We start from the raw sequence: 16,479 nt of genomic DNA on the forward strand, positions 1-16,479 counted from the left end.
CAGAATTTTGTAACAACGCAAAATAAATGACGAAAGGCGACACAATAATTGTCATTTATTATGAAGGAATCGCAATTAATCCAATTTTTTTTTCTTGTGCTTGGCCTTAATATCTCCCTTTTCTCTCTCTCTCTCTCTCTTTCTTGAATAACGAAAGAAAAGCGAGATTTGAAATTTTTATTAATATTTATTCATATTAGAAATTACATTATGTAAACTTCTCTTCGGTAGTTGCCTCGGTTATTATTGTATTTCATTCAAGTTTAAAAAAAAAAAAAAAATATTTTTCGGTCGTAAAAATGGCGTTTAAAAATACTTTGGACGCAATTGTATAAAAAATATTATTATTGCATAAAACTAACTGACTAAACTACGTTTTATTTTTATTTAGAAAAAAAAAAAAAAAGAAAATGGTTTTCCGCTTTTGAGTTAAATATTTATGTGTATGATTTTTATTTTACAGGTTATCGGACGGGAAGCCGGAGGTTTATTGTCCGCACATTATCGTATGGACGGTCACCCTCACGTGAATTCCCTTCGGGAAGTTTTACTCGGCGATAAACTATTGTATTTAGTATTTCCGCCGTCGAAAGGTGGCGATCTCCATTCTCATGTCAGGCTTAGGAAAAGGCTTCGGGAACCTGTTGCGCGAAAACTTTTTCGACAAATGGTGAACACCGTTAAAGCTTGCCATGATAAAGGAATTGTTCTTAGGGATCTCAAACTTAGAAAATTTGTTTTTAGTGATACACAAAAGTAAGTTTTTTTTTTTCATTTTTCATTTTTTATATGAAAATGGGTTTGACTCGGTTTTTTTTTAGTTTTTACACTGGAAATTTCTCCGTGAAAGATAATTATTAAGTTTGTTTTTTGAATGAATGAATGAATGAAACTAACGTTTGGTGGTCAAATTATATTAAAGAATGTCACGAATGTTTTAAGTGTTTTGACCCGGAGAGAAAATTGTACAGTTTAGAAATAGTAATCTTTTTTTTTTTTTATGAAAGGAAAGAATATCAATTAAAGAACACACACACACACGAATTTATATACGCGAGCGCTAAGGGGGCCACCGGGCTCCTCATGACTTATGTGCCTTATTTTCCCAAAGGTGCTAATCCGTTTGATTAATGGCGAATAACGGTGTAAAACTACCTACTAAACGGTAATATTAAAGAGCCATGGAAAGAAAAAAAAATGCCAAAAAAACTCATTTCGCTCGGTTAAAAAAATTTTTTGACTTTTGTTCTCGCTTCCGTTTCGAATATTTTTTCCATATATATTTCGTTTGAATTATTACGGGGGGGGGGGGGCAAACAAAACTAATAATAATAATCGAACCGCAGTCGTATTAACTTTATTCATTTATCATTTTCCATTCGATGCATGCGATGCAATCATTTTAAAATGTAAATATTTTGTTTTTTTTTTTTTTAATTTCATTGTAACATTTTCAATATCATTGTTTAACAATATTAAACACGGCCCAATAATAATAATAATAATAAATGCGTTGAGATAAGACATATACCCAAAAAAGAAAAACATAAGGAAAAAAAAAAAAAAATTAAAAACCGGTTTTTATCCCTTGGAGAATAAAAACCAGGACTTCCTTTTGTTAATGCGTATATAATACTTTTACAAAAAACAATTTGTCGATAATTACATTTTAATTACTTTTAAATAAAAAAAAAATTTGGTTAGGGGAGGGGGTGGTAAGGATAGGAGGGAGAAAGAGGAGGAGTAAGGAAAAATAGCATTTGGTTTTCTTTAAAATTTAAACGGTCATTATTAATTTTTAAGGTTCGTAATAATATTCTTATGTTTTTATGTGTCAACGTTTTGTTTATTTTTTTCTTGCTCGTTGTTTGTTTTTATAAAGGGGTGAGATGATGAGGGTGAGATTTTAATGTGTGGTACGGGGGTTTAACGGATTCTACGGATGTAACGTTTTTTTTTTTTTTTTTTTTTTTTTTTTATAAACAAATATCAAAAGTTGACAAATTAATTTTTGTTTTGTATAATTTGCCAAGGTTAAAGTGGATTTTAAAACGGTGGTGCACAATTTGAAATTTTGGCAAAAACAAACCCGTTAGTAACTGCGTGCAAGGTTATTCGCATAATTTTTTTTTTTTTTTTATTTCGATTAATTTATTGCATTTTTTTTTTTTTTTTTTTTTTTTTTGTTTTAAAAAAAATTATTTAAATTTTTTATTTGAAATGAAAAATAATAATAATAAAAAGTGAAAAAAAGTGAAAAAAGACAACCTAGTGATGCAATAGAATAACAATGTAATTGATATAAAAATAGTTTAAAGTTTATAAGAGGAGATATGAGTGAAGATGGCGGGGAAATGTTTCGACACTCCCGCCATGTGAACTCTCAAGCTTTTGCCTTTGCAGTGTGTGTGTGTGCGTGTGTGCGTGTGCGTGTGCGTACGTGTGTGTGTGTGTGTGTGGTTTAGTTGCAACACAGCGGATTTGAAGGCACGTGTCAAAAACTGGCTTCTTTAATACATTTTTTTTAATAAATAAATTTTTTATTCGGTTGTGGCATTTTTTTCTCTCGATTTTCATGGATGCTGTGTAAATATGAATAAATGAAATGAATTATTTAACGTTTGTTATGTTATGTTTGTGTTCTTCTATTCTCGGTACGATTGCAATATCATGTAGTTTTTGTTAGGATTTGTTTGTCAGTTTGAAAAAAAAAATTAAAACTTAATTTTAGGTCAGTACTCTTATTTTTATTTTTATCTTTTTGCCTTATTTCGAGGGAACTTTGAAGCTTTGTTATCACGTGCCGCCGGAAAATTTTGCATTTTTCGTTTTCCATAATGTTTTTTCCTTCAAAATATCGTTTCAAATTTTTAAATATTATTATTATTATTATTATTTAGCTATTTTTAAAATTTCCTCGTTTTTTTTAAACACTTCGTCATTTCCGAGTTTTTATTTTCGCGTTACAATTTTCCTCGTTAATGATTTTTTTCTTCGTTTGTTTCCTTATTGAAGAATATTTTTTTTGAATGATGATTAATAAATAATAATAATAATAATGTAAGTCGTTAAGATTTTATAAAGATAGAGTGAAAAAAAGGAAGAGTGGTGATATTGAGAGAGAGAGAGAGATGTGAATGGAATAATAAGACAAGGCTTTCTTGATTGTTACTCAATTGTTCGTTGTTTAATGTGTTGATTTATCTTTTTTTTGTGAAAAAAAAAAAAAAAAAAATATTGAAGCCTTACAAACACAACGACAACCTTGCCCTATCAGCAGTTTTCCTACTAATGATGGGTTCTAATCTTAAAAAAAGAAAATTTTTTTTCGTTATTTTTACTTGCGTTTACCAAATATCACTTGGCTTCTGGTAAACCTTGATTTTTAATATAATAATAATAATATAACGATAAAAAGAAAATGGTATTTTTTTATAGATGTTTAAAAAGTATTTTTTTTATTGTCAAAACAATTTTTGGGGTGGTGAAATTTTTGAAATTTGATTTTGCGCTTTTAAAAACGTGATAAAAACGATTAATATACAAACATCATTATTCATGATTCAAACACAATATTTTAAAATTTATTACTTTTTAGTAACACCCATTTAAAAGACGTTGCGGCAACGTATTCTTTTTTTTTTTTTTGTTTTTTACGCAAGGCGAATAATTTTTTAAATGAAAAGATGCTCACGTTTTAGGCTTAAGAAGGAAAAAATAAGAAAAGAAAATTATTTAGAAATGATTCGATATTTATCGGTTGCCACGGCAGGAATAAAAAAACAAAAAAAATTTTCACGGGATTTTTCTCATTTGAAAAAACGTCTTCTCCCCCCTCACTTTCTCTCTCTCTCTCTCTCTCTCTTTAAGTTCAAGTATGTGAACTCTAGGGACACGCCCTAGAGTCTCATCTTGAGGAAAAGGTTTCAGGTGCGGAGAAAACCTTGAAAAAAAAAAAAAAAAAAACAAGATTACGATTCACGTCCGTATCATTTGAAAAAATATTAAATTTCCTTTTTCTTTTTTTTTCTTTCTCTCTTTCTCTCTCTCTCTTTCTCTCTCTCTTTCCTTCTTTTTTTTTTTTTTTTTTTTTTTTTTAAATAATTAATGTCCTAACCTAGGTTTTTACTTTAAAGGCCAAAATTGAAATAGTAAAATTACCTTGACTGTTACCGAAAAATATTAAAGTAAAAAGAAAAAAAAAATGAAAGAAAAAAATTTCGCAATTTTCCCAAAACCCCAACTAAAAATTGTAAAAGAATAGAAAAGAAGAGAAGAGGAGAGGAGAGAGAGAAAAAGAGAGATAGATAGATAGAAAAAGATTCTTTCTTTTGACAGGTACAATTTTCGCAATTAAACACCCTTTTTTTTATATATGTTAATGTGAATTTTAAATGTGAAATGAATGATAAATGATAAGGTCAAAATTTATTTATCTTTCGATTTAAAAAAAAAAATTTAAATTTAATTGTTTAAATTGGATTTCGTTTAAATTCCATTATTGCATGAAAATAATAATGATATTTGACGAAAATCACTCTTACTTTGGCCATCGATATAAGATTTTAAGCGATTAATTCCTTCGATTAAGTTCTTCCATTAAATTAAGGTTAAGGAATATAATATGTATATATATATATAAATGTTGTAAATATTACATTAAAAAAAATATTTACTTAATAATTTCAACACACGCACTCGCACACTCTTTTCCCCCTCCCCCTCCTTTTTAAATATTACCTTATTATTTTATATAATAAACCGTTAGAAACGTTTATGCACACACACAAAAGTAATAACGAACTATTTCGAGCTCTCAACCCCTAATATTACGTTATTATTATTATTATTAATAATACCCCCTTTTTTTTTTTTTTGTTGACTTGAACTTGTTTTATTCGTTGAAAGAATGAAAGTGATGACGAAAAAACGGTCGTTTGCGGCATAAATTAAAATTTAACGGAAATTTTCCGGTCGGTATTAACCGTTTTTCGTTATTTTTCATATTTAAAACAAAAACAAAAAAAAAAAATGTTGCAAATCCATTACGAAATACAAAAAAGGTTCACACTTTTATTTTAATGATGATGATGATGATGATGATATGAAAACGATCGTGCAATTAATAATGTTGACATTATTATTATTATTATTATTATTATTATTGGTATTCGTATTTATGAATTATTCATTCGTTGAGAAATACTTGGTAGATTTTTTTCGGTTTTTTTTTGTTGTATTCGTCTAAGGATTCTGTATTCATCTGGACCAATATTCGATTTTCGGGGGGGGAGGGAGGGTTTACATCACATTGCAATAAACGTAAGGGAAAAGCGTTGATTTGTTTTGCAATAGAAAAAAAAAAAAAACATTTCAATCGTGATTAAATAATACTGATATTTATATTTTTATGAATTAATTACAATAATTATATTATTTATGTTGTTAATAATAATAATAATAATGATGGTAATATAATGAAAAGGTCAGAAACGATGTGAGTGTGTGTGGGAGTTTGTAGATGAAAATGCAATATAAAGTTTCGGTTATTGATTTGATGCCAGATTTTCCGTAATAGATACAAAATTATTATTATTATTATTATTATTATTATTATTTTTTCCCCCCTTTCAAAACGCTTTGATTTTCATTTATTCGTTCACATAACGATCGATACAAAATTTTGTTTGTTTACAACAATATGAGAAAGTTATTGGAGCAATAATTGCACAATTCGCGTTAAAGTCTGTTTTATATCGCCTGTACGGTTTTTTTTTTTTTTTTTTTTTTATGCTCTTGTGTGTGTATGTGCACACGCACACACGCACACACACGCATATACGTATGCGTGGATATATCGATATAATATAATGCTCCATTGTTTTTTTTAACATTTAGTCAATTAGGACAGTTAATTCGATACCGAAACACAAATGGGGACACCGCTAACGAAAAAAAAACTAAGATTCTTACTCAATATTTACATTTTTTATTTTTATTATTTTGTTCTGCGAAACACGGGTAACTTGAACGCCTAAAAAAAAAAAAAAATGTTCAATTGTGTTTTATTTAACAAATTACCGTTATTGAATAAAGAGAGAGAGAGAAATAATGTATGTTTGGCATAATTAACGGTAGGCGATCCTACTGTGAACTCAATTCATGTTCTTTGTCAATCGCACTTATTTATTTATTTATTTTATTATAATAAAAAAACAAAAAAATTTCACGTCGTTTTACATTATTATTATTATTATTACTTTTTTTTCGTTTCGTTGGTTCGTTCGTTCCTGTCGATTTCCATATAGCGATACATTTTATGTTTGTGCGGCGTATAATCATTCTTTAAAAAAAATCTTATTAAACTTTTCTTATTTTATTACTATTATTATTATTATTATTATTATTATTATTATTATTATTATTATTATTATTATTATTATTATCAAACGCGTGTGTAAACATTTTGAAAAGGTTAATGTATTCGATAAAACAATTTATTTGACCTTGTTTAATTTTTTAATTGCATTTTCAATAAATAAATAAATAATTAAATAAATGTTTGAAATAAGAAAAATAAAAAATTAGTTTTTTTTTGGGCAGCAGCAGCAGCAACAGCAGTAGTAGTAGTGGTAGTAGTAGTAGTGGTAGTAGTAGTAGTAGTAGTAGTAATAGTTAGTTGCTTCACTATTGCAATATTTTTTTTTTTTTTTTTTGCAATTTCCAATTTTTTTTCCCTAAAAAAAAATTTAAATTGTGATTTACGATATTAATTTCACGTTTTTTTTTTTTTTCCTCATTTCCTTCTCGTTTTGAGTTTGCGATTGCGATTTTTTTTTTTTTTTTTTTAGTCAAATTAAAATTGGGTTGAAAAGAAAAGAAAAAAAAGAAAATTTCGACGTATTGGGAAATTTTCTTTTTTTTTTTTTTTTTTTTTTTTTGAAATTTGGAAAAAAAAATGACGTCGTCGTCATCGTCGTTTATTATTTAAGGCTGCGAGCATTTTGTAAAACGTAAAAAAGAAAAATTTAAAAAGGGAACATATAATCCTTGTCCTATTTTTTCCAACTTTGATTTTTAAATTAAAAAAACAATCATTGATTTCACATTGACAAAATGTTAATTGTAAAAAAAAAAGCTTTAAAAACAACCTCCGATGTTAATGAATACTTTATTTATTTATTTATTTTTTTTTTGGCATTTTGTTGAAATATATTTAAAATTGAAAATTGAAAAAAAAAAAAATTTAAACCGCAAAATTTTTTTCCCCCAGTGATAATGACCCGTATACGGTAATTGCTTCTAAATCTTACAACAACCGAAAAACAAAAAGTTACCTAATATTATTTATACAAACAAAGCGTAATGTTTATTTCGAAAGATTCTTCATTTCCTTTTTTCTATAGAAAAAAAAATCTTATGTCGAAAACATACCTTATTATTTGAAACTTGTTGTTGTTGTTGTTGTCATTGTAATTATTATTATTATTGCTTTTAACGTGCGTCACACGTTTGTATATTAAGAAAGGTGTTAGGTATTCCCCCCGTCCCCCTCGTTTATATTTCCGATTAAACGATATTTTATTTTATTTATCATACTGAGGTCAAATATAATAATAAAAAGAATTTTAAATAAATAAATAAGTGTTTGAATGTAATTTTTTTTTTAAAAAAATAAAATGTCGAAAGTAATCGTTTACCCGCCGTCGCACCATCACCACCACCCATGAGATGAAAGTTTAATTTTTTTTTCTTTTTTTTTGTAAATTTGGATGTTGCAGAATCAATATATATATATATATATATTGTGTGTGCTTATTACCATTTAAAATGTAGATGTGGGTCATTGCCATTCTTTTTGGTCTTCACTCAGAGGTCACCCAGTTTACCTTATAATTTGCAATAATGTCATAATAATACAATAATAACAACATTAAATCCCCTCCCCCCCGTGTGTAAAATGACTTTAAATAATCATAAGTTAAACATGTGAGCGAGGTAGTGAGTGAAAAAGAAAAAAACTTCACCGGCTTTATTGCATACTCGGTTTTTTTTTTTTTAATTGTTTTATTTTTAATTTTTTTTTAAATGCATTATTTATTTATTTATTTATTTATTTATTGATAATAAAATCTAAATTACGGCGATTTTTCACAATTTTTTGGTTTTTTTTTTCTGATCATTTCTAAGCCGAAAATTTTGTACTTTTTTTCTGCTGGCTGGTTAATTAAATTACGTAAAAGTAGTAATTCGCACTTTACTTTAAATAAATTGGATCGGAAAACTCATCTCTCTCTCTCTCTCTCTCTTTCTCTCTCACTTTCTTTAGTCATTATATAGGTAAAAAGAAAAAAAAATTTACAATGCGAAACATACTAGATTAAATATTTCCCAATATTAAAATTAGGCAAGAGGTTTTTTTCGTTTTTTTTTCTCTCTCTCTCTCTCTCTCTCTTTCTCTCTCATTCCATTCGATGGTGAAATACAGCCTACTTGCTTACAGCTTTCATTTTTTGATTTTTTTTTTTTTTTTGCAAACTTATTCAAATTGTTTGTTTCGGTTTGTTTAGTACAAAAAAAAAAAAAAAAATTTATAAAGAATAATAAAACCTTCAAAAAGGCTGTGGGGGCGAAATAAAAATTTCCGGCAGTGCTTTTTTTTATTTTATTTTTTTGTAATAAAAAATGTAGAAAGAAGTAAAGAGATCTGTGGTAGTGGTTGTTGTTGTTGTTGTTGTTGTACACACACACACACACACGCACGCATTGTTCCTTGTGTGTATAGTTTAGGGAATAACCTTAGGAAACGTATAATTATAAATCGACGAAGGCCATATTACAAAACATGAGTTTTCAATGTTGTTCGTTTATATATTTATATGAATTATTCAAGTATTTATGACTTTTTTTTTTTTTTTTACTAATCTTTACTCGAAAAAGAAAATTTTTTTTTGGGTTCTTTTATATATTTTTTTAAATTGTTGCTAGTCGTTCATTCATTCATTCATTCCGCATGCAATTTTAACGGTTTGATCAAATCATACGAATGATGATTGATGAATGGAATAAAAAATTTGCACGTTGTAAGTGAAAAAAAAAAAAAAAAAAAAAAAAAAATTTAATTTAAAGGGAAAATGATGGAAAACTCGTTCGTTTAAATTCGTATTAAACTAAACTAATCATCATTATTATTATTATTATTGATGCTTCCTTAAAAACTTGTTTCGGGCCTTTTTTTTTTTTTTGTAATAATAAAAATTTTAAAAAAATATTATTGAGAAATAAACCTTTACCTTGATGATGAGTAGTAGTCGTAGTATGTACATATATTAGTAATTTTTTTCGATTGCATAATTGTAAACTTCCTCGGCTCGGACGAACTCCATTTAAAATTGAAGGTAAAAAATAATAATAATAATAATTGACGGCATTATTTGCTCACCTTCATTTCCTTCAAAATTGTATTTAGATTCTTTTTCGTTTTCATCAATTTGGGAAGAGAGAAAAAATTTTGAAAGTTTTGAATCCCTGGCTTACAAAAAAAAAAAAAAATTAATTAATTATCGTTTGAGTTCAAAGTCAATTTAAATTTGAAATTTAAAAAACTGGAATTTGATTAAAATTAAATTTTTAAAGAATCTACGTCATGTATGGGTTACGTGTGAACTGGAATTAATAATAGTAAAAAATTTATACAGGAGTTTTTAAATGGCAAACGGTCAATCATTTTTTTTAAAAATTGGTACTAAATAAATTAAATATATTGAAAATCTGTTGACCTAAACGATCGTAATTAAATATTTTCTCTCTCTCTCTCAATTTGATCTTGCCTCCTATCACCGTTGCGATATATTTTCGAATGGTTCGAATGCGACCCTGACCAATTTAAAAAAAAGTTTCCAAAATTTACTACCGTCGAATGTATACACATACACATGGTTTTCGTCGAAAATTTTTAATAAATTAGAAAAAAAATATTAAAAAAAAATTTTCCAAGTTTTGTCGTAAAAGAAAACAATGCGTAATGTTTATATTGTAATTGTATGAATCTCTCATACAGGTTTTAACGGGGCAAAATCAGCCAAGGTCCAACATTATCGACTTTATTTCAAAAATCATTTGGCCTTTGACGAGGTAAAATCGACTGACGAAAACAGTCACATTTACGCAATATGCTAGGTATGCGTAATAATAATAATAATAATAATAATAATTCTTACGACCGACCGGTACGCACAGCCTTATTAATTGTATTTTTTTTTTTTTTTTTTTTTTTTTCATTGCCATAAGAGTTGGCACGGCTGGTTTTCTATGTAATCGCGTGTGGGGGAGGGGAGGAACCGTTAAAATAGAGATGAATCATTTTAATAAGATATTCCCGTGGCAAAATCACATAGCGCATCGTGTTTTTTTTTTTTTTTTTTTCCTTCTGTTTTTAAAATGGAGAAAAATTTATAAAATTTAACCGAATAATTTTTTATTAAATTCAAGGTTTTTTTTTTTATCCTTCGATGGTGGCAATCGCGGTCGTCGTCGTCACTCGGAACTTGCTATTAACCTTCAAACGATTGCAATATATTTTTATTATCGAGATATTTTTACGGTTTTTTTTTTTTTCTTTCTTTCTGTCTTCTGCTTCTTCTCGAACGCAGCCAGCTTCGACATCACGTTTTACGAATTCGTAAAAAATTTTTCTTTCGCAGAAACGATTAGGGAAAAAAAAAACAAAATTCTGAAAAGTTTTGTTTATCAATCGGTTAAAAATTAGGCGCCATATTTATCAGTTGAAAGAAAAAAAAAAAAAATTATTAACTGTTAGCCGTCATTTTCCGCACTGTTATCAAATAGGTTCTTCCCCATGCCCCCCACCCCCTTCCCCGATCGAATTATAATTTATTAAATTTTTCATCATTTTAATTAATTGAATGGAAAAATGCGTGTAATTCGTAAGATGTGTCGGTGAAATCGTGATGTAATTTTACAATAAAATATTTATTAAAAATTTAATTATTATTATTATTATTATTATTATTATTATTATTTTAACGTAATGAATAATTCATTTTTATTCACATGTCTGTGGATTTGAATTAAATAAGGGATTATATCTTTAGCATTCGTAACTTGTTAATAACGTATTAACGGGTTTGATAATTAATAAAATTAACCACCTGCGATGGATTTTTTTTGTCGTTTGTAATTACGGTATTAATAATAATAATAATAGTAATAATAATTATATTGAAAGGTTTTATTAAAAGTAAAATAATAATCAGTCGAGTTTAAAAGTATTAAATAATTCGTTTTTTTTTTTAAATTTGTTTCGTTAAAGCAAGCGGTTGATATTATTATTATTATTATTAATAATAAAAGAATCGATGTAATTATTTATGCCACCACCCCGCGAGCTCTGAACTGTTTCGTAAGAATCGAGATTTCCCATTTGGACAACAGCAAAGGTTGCGACACAGAGTGCAAACAAGTGGTTGCCCTGATAAAAGGCTGCTGTTTCGACATCTCGGGATTCAGCAATTGACCCCACTTGAATGCTCTCTCTCTCTCTCTCTCTCTCTACGTGGCGAACGTTCACGACCCAAGAACGTGAACGTAAATTTCCCAAATTAAGTTTTGCAAAAGAGGAATTTCCGTTTTCACGATTTGTATTCATGCATTTCGAGCGGTAAAAGCGTGAAACGGGTCGTCACGTCTCTCTCTCTCTCTCTCTCTCTCTCTCTCTCTCTCTCTCTCCTACATTCATTCCTCACAATCAGTTTATGTCTTTATTTTATTTTATTTAAATGACGATTTGTGAAAACAGTTCGGAAGGTTATTTCCAACGGGACGATAATAACGAATGACTTTATATGCAAAAGAGAGAGAGAGAGAGAGAGAGAGAGAGAGAGGGGGGGTAATTTAAAAAAAAAACAATAATAATTATAAATTTTTGCAAAATTTATATTTTTTTATATTTACTTACCGTAATAATAATAATTGCAATCATTTACCGCTTGAAAAAATATTGTAAGGGCTTGGATTCAAATAATTTTATTAATATTATTATTATTATTATTATTATTATTATTATTATTATTATTATTATTATTGCGTATCGAAAAATGAAATTTCCGAATCACTTACAGCAGTTTCGAAATAGGTTACGCCCATACACATACACATATAAATTTAAGTTACAGAAAACCCAACCCTGCCATAAACTATCGGATTTCATTTCGTTTTAAGAATTTTTCTTTTAAAAAAAAAAAAAAAACATTTTTTGTGTGTGTGTGCGTGTGCGTAAGATGAACCTTTTTTAAATATTTAATTAAAATTAATAATGATTGACGAATGGATCGGGGGGAGGGAGGGAGGGGAAATATTAATAAGGATTGAATTAAAGAGGAAAGTGAGGGGATTGAAATGTGTTGTTTGTCTCATCTGAAAATTTCAATATCGATTATAATTTATTAATTGAATTAAGACAAAACAGAAAAAAAAAAAAAAAAAAGAATAAAGAAAAATGGCTGTGAGTAATGAAAAAATTGTTACTTGACCCTGTGCTAAAAATTACTCGGGTGTGTCGAAATGGTCCACACACACGACAGGTTCTTGAGCAAGCGAACGGGAAAGTTCGAATTTTCTTTTTTTTTGGAAATTTTGTTGTTGTGAGTTTACAAGGATCACCCCCTCGTCGCATCATCGTATTCGGAAAAAAAAACGTGAAAAATTTGATGATTGAATGTGTTAATTATTAAGAGTTTTGGTATGTACGGGCGTCAGTTGTCGTCAGTCAGCTACAGCGAAAAATAATTTCAAAACATTTTGTCCTTGATCCCATTGTTGTTGTTTTATATTTAAGCTCTTTGTCGCCTTGGCTTATTCATACAAATTTTTTTGTTTTTTTTTTTTTTTCCTCTCCCGTTTCTGTTTGTAGTTTTTTTTTTTTTTTTTTTTCGTTGTTTTGTTTTTAGCATCACGGAGAGTTATAACGGAAATTGTTTTTCCCTCCCTTCTCCCCTCCCACTTCCCTCCTCCCTCCATCTTTCTTTCTTTCAACTGAAAAGAGTGAGTGGATGCGTGGATATTTTCTTTCGAGAGATTTACCAATTAAATCTTTCTCGTTATTATTATTATTATTTTGTTTTTCGGGGGAGGGAGGGGGTACGATAAGTCTGAAAGTCATTCACTTCTTAAAATAAAGATAATTTGTTTTGTTATTGTTAATTCGATGAATAAAATAAAATAAAAAAAAAATTAAACCAGGTCAGTTGTTTCTTGTTGTTCATCGCTAGCATTAACATCTTATGTATGTACGTACACTTCCTAGTCGAAAGGCCAATTCTCATATATCGTATGAAAAAAAAATAAAAATTGGCGTAGGTTTAGATTTAAAAATAAATAAATAAATAAATAAATAAAAAAAAAAAGAAAGTAATGAGTAAAAGTCGACGCCATTTTTTTTTCTCTTATTTTTTCTTCTTATTTTTATTTATAATTTTTTTTTTTTTTTGTTAGCCTCCAGGGGCAAAAGAATTCTCAGATTTCAAATGAAAGATTTTCCTTCTACGGTTCTTTACGACTTTAAATATATTCTAGGTTAAGATCACGGTTGAGAGAGAGAGAGAAAAAAAAAAAAAAAAAAGAAAAACGCACGCGTCGCGATGAGTTATCGAAAATTTATTATTATTATTATTATTCTGTTCGTTTCATCCGCGTGACGACGACGACGACTAAATTTTAAATCGAAATGAAATTCATCGGAAAATTGAATTAAAAACATGTTGTAATTTTCTCGGAAAATGAGTGGCATGAGTGTTGCTCTTAATTAATCACGGAAACGTGTGAGGAAATTGTAAATTTTGCAAAAATGTTCGTTTCCGGTTTTAATTTTGCCATCATATCCGAGTCTGGTTTCTGTCCGCGCGCGACCTAACATTCAGGTTTTTACATTTCGTATAAGTAAAAGTTGAGGAAATTGATTTTGTTTGAATTTTTCACCTGGCCGATTCTGACTGAGAATGGAAAATTTTGCGGATGCTGGGTTTGAGGAGTTTCCATGGTAACGAAGCATCTTTCCTTTTTTTTTTTAATCTTCGTTTCCTTTTATTTTTTATTTTTTCGGTGTTTTCACATTTCTCCATCTCACGTACGGATTTTTTTTCCCCCGTTTATTCATCTCATCATAATAAAAATTCATCTCGACTCCTTGCTGGACCATTCATTAACTTTCACATTTACATTCGATCATCGTGAGATTGTGCGCGTGTTGGTCACGTTATTATTTTTTTCCTCATCCCTTCGGCTTTGTATATTTCGGAAAAAATTCAAAATCGTACAACCGGAAGTTGCCATTGTACTTATTATTAATATTTAAATATTTCCCGGCTGAATAAAAAATTATGCAAACGTTTCGAATTGTTTATTTGTATCCCAAAATTTAAAAAAAAATTTTTCTTTTACAAAAATTTATTAAAAAATAAATTAACGATTACGATTTTTGAACTTTTCGATGTTACGTAACATGCACAATCAACAACAACAACAAACAACAAACAAAGACCAGATTCGTCCAGACATTATTATTTTTATTATTCGTTTCCGTTTCACATTTGTGGACAATTTTTTTTTTATTTAATTCACTCGGGCGTATTTGTTTGTGGTTTTCAAGGAAGGACAAATTTTCTCTCTCTCTCTCTCTCTCTCTCTCTCTCTCTCTCTCTCTTTCTGTCTCTGTCTCTCTCGTAGAGCAAATATAGAGATTAAAAGATATGAAATTTTTAATTCACAATTACGTAACTTTTTGCGTACATTAATAATGATTTTATTTAAATAAATTTATTAGTTTGTTGTTTGTTATTACATGAAACGTTTAATATCAAATACGATCGACTTTCTTTTTGAAAGTAATGAACGCTGCCTGAACGGGGAGCGAGGGGAGGGGAAGGGGGGAAATTTCATTAAATTAAATTTTGCCAAGTTTAAGAGAGAGGAAAAAAAAAATTGCACAAATTTTTTATACTTTTAAATTTGGTGGAAACTTTCTCCGTTGCGTTTGTAATGCAATTTCTACTTTCATTACGAGCAATTAGGTAACAACAAGACAATTAGGAAGTCAAAACAAAAAAAATCTGCCAGGCGTAGGAAATTTTTAGTTTTTAGTTTTTTTTTTTATTTTTTTGATTGGTCGAAAAAATTCAAACATTGCCGCAAAGTGCAATCACCTTTTATATATTATTATTATTATTATTATTATGGTCGGTTTCTCGTTTTGCGTTTTTTTTTTTTTATAAATAAATAAATGTCATGATAATATTTTTGTTTCTTCTTCCTATATTCGAATAATTATTATAGAGAAAGTTGATACGAGAAGCGAGGGATATTTTCTAAAAAAAAAAAAAAATTTTAGTTTTTAGTTTTAGTTTTAGTTTCCCCCTCCCCCCCAAATGTATAATTTTTTATAAAATGTTGAATGTTTTTAATGAGGAAATCCGGTGAATGTGCAAAGTTGTTTTTTTTTTTTTGTGAGTTCGACTTCCCATTCAATTGGATCAGCGGTTCAGGATCGATTCACGATTAAAAACAAACAAACAAACGTCGTTCCCATTTTAAAATGTGATTTCCTGTGATTTCATACATTTGGATTTAAAAACAAACAACAAACAAAAAAAAAAATTTTTTTTTATTTTTGGTTGTCGTTTCCACACACACACACACAAACACGATTCATGTTGTTCGAAAAAGGTTTTTTTTTTTTTTTGACATCACATGGAAGTACGCACACGCACACACGCACACATTTCGTATGATTAATTCATTTAATGTCATTTCCTCTTCCTTTTTGTTCCCTCCTCTTTCCCGCCCCCCGCTCCGCTCTCCCCATTTTTTTCGGTAAAAAAAACGTCCGAAAAGTTTTTAACCGTTTATTATTTCATCAAAGTTGCACGAGGCAATCCCTTTTTTTAAATTACGTAACGCTCGTGGAAATTTTTTTTTTTTTTGCTATGCATCATGGGAAATAAATGACATTTTTTTTTACGTACTCGAAAAACATGTGCAATTGTTGTGTTTGTTGTTGTTGTTGTTGTTGTTGGTTGTTTCATTTACCAATGTAAAAAAAATTAAATGTGGAATCCTTGGAGAATATTTTATTGCGTGAAATTTTTTTTCGAGAATTTGTCCGTGAATAAATTGCAATATTTCATTCTTTGTAAGAATCGAGGCATGTTTGTTTGTTTGTTTGTTTGTTAAGTTTGTTGTTAATATCTCTATTATTGCATTAACCCGCCTTTTTTTATTATTATTTCTTCTTCGGTGTCATAAAGAAAGAGAAGAGAATTTATTTTTATTACTTGTAATTTTTTTAAAGTTGGCAAAACCTTGAAATCCATTTTTTTTTTTTTTTGTTTTTAGGTTTTTCGATCGAAATAATAATAATGATAATAATAAGTTTGTCGGTCGAATGTAATTTAAGAATTGAAACTA

At 28.5% G+C, this 16,479-nt stretch overlaps 1 protein-coding gene across 1 annotated transcript; it reads left to right on the forward strand.

Moving 5' to 3' along the window:
- Nucleotides 1-299: 299 nt before the first annotated feature.
- Phum_PHUM463660 (ser/thr protein kinase-trb3, putative) lies at nt 300-760 on the forward strand (the record flags this gene model as incomplete). The annotated part of the gene is made up of 2 exons (XM_002430082.1): nt 300-329; nt 464-760. The coding sequence occupies 2 exons, from the start codon at nt 300-302 to the stop codon at nt 758-760; spliced, it is 327 nt and encodes a 108-aa protein (XP_002430127.1).
- Between the last annotated feature and the right edge of the window lie 15,719 nt (nt 761-16,479).

The sequence above is a fragment of the Pediculus humanus genome, genomic scaffold, assembly GCF_000006295.1.
Source record: "Pediculus humanus corporis 1103172108248 genomic scaffold, whole genome shotgun sequence".
In the NCBI taxonomy this organism is placed as follows: domain Eukaryota; kingdom Metazoa; phylum Arthropoda; class Insecta; order Psocodea; family Pediculidae; genus Pediculus; species Pediculus humanus.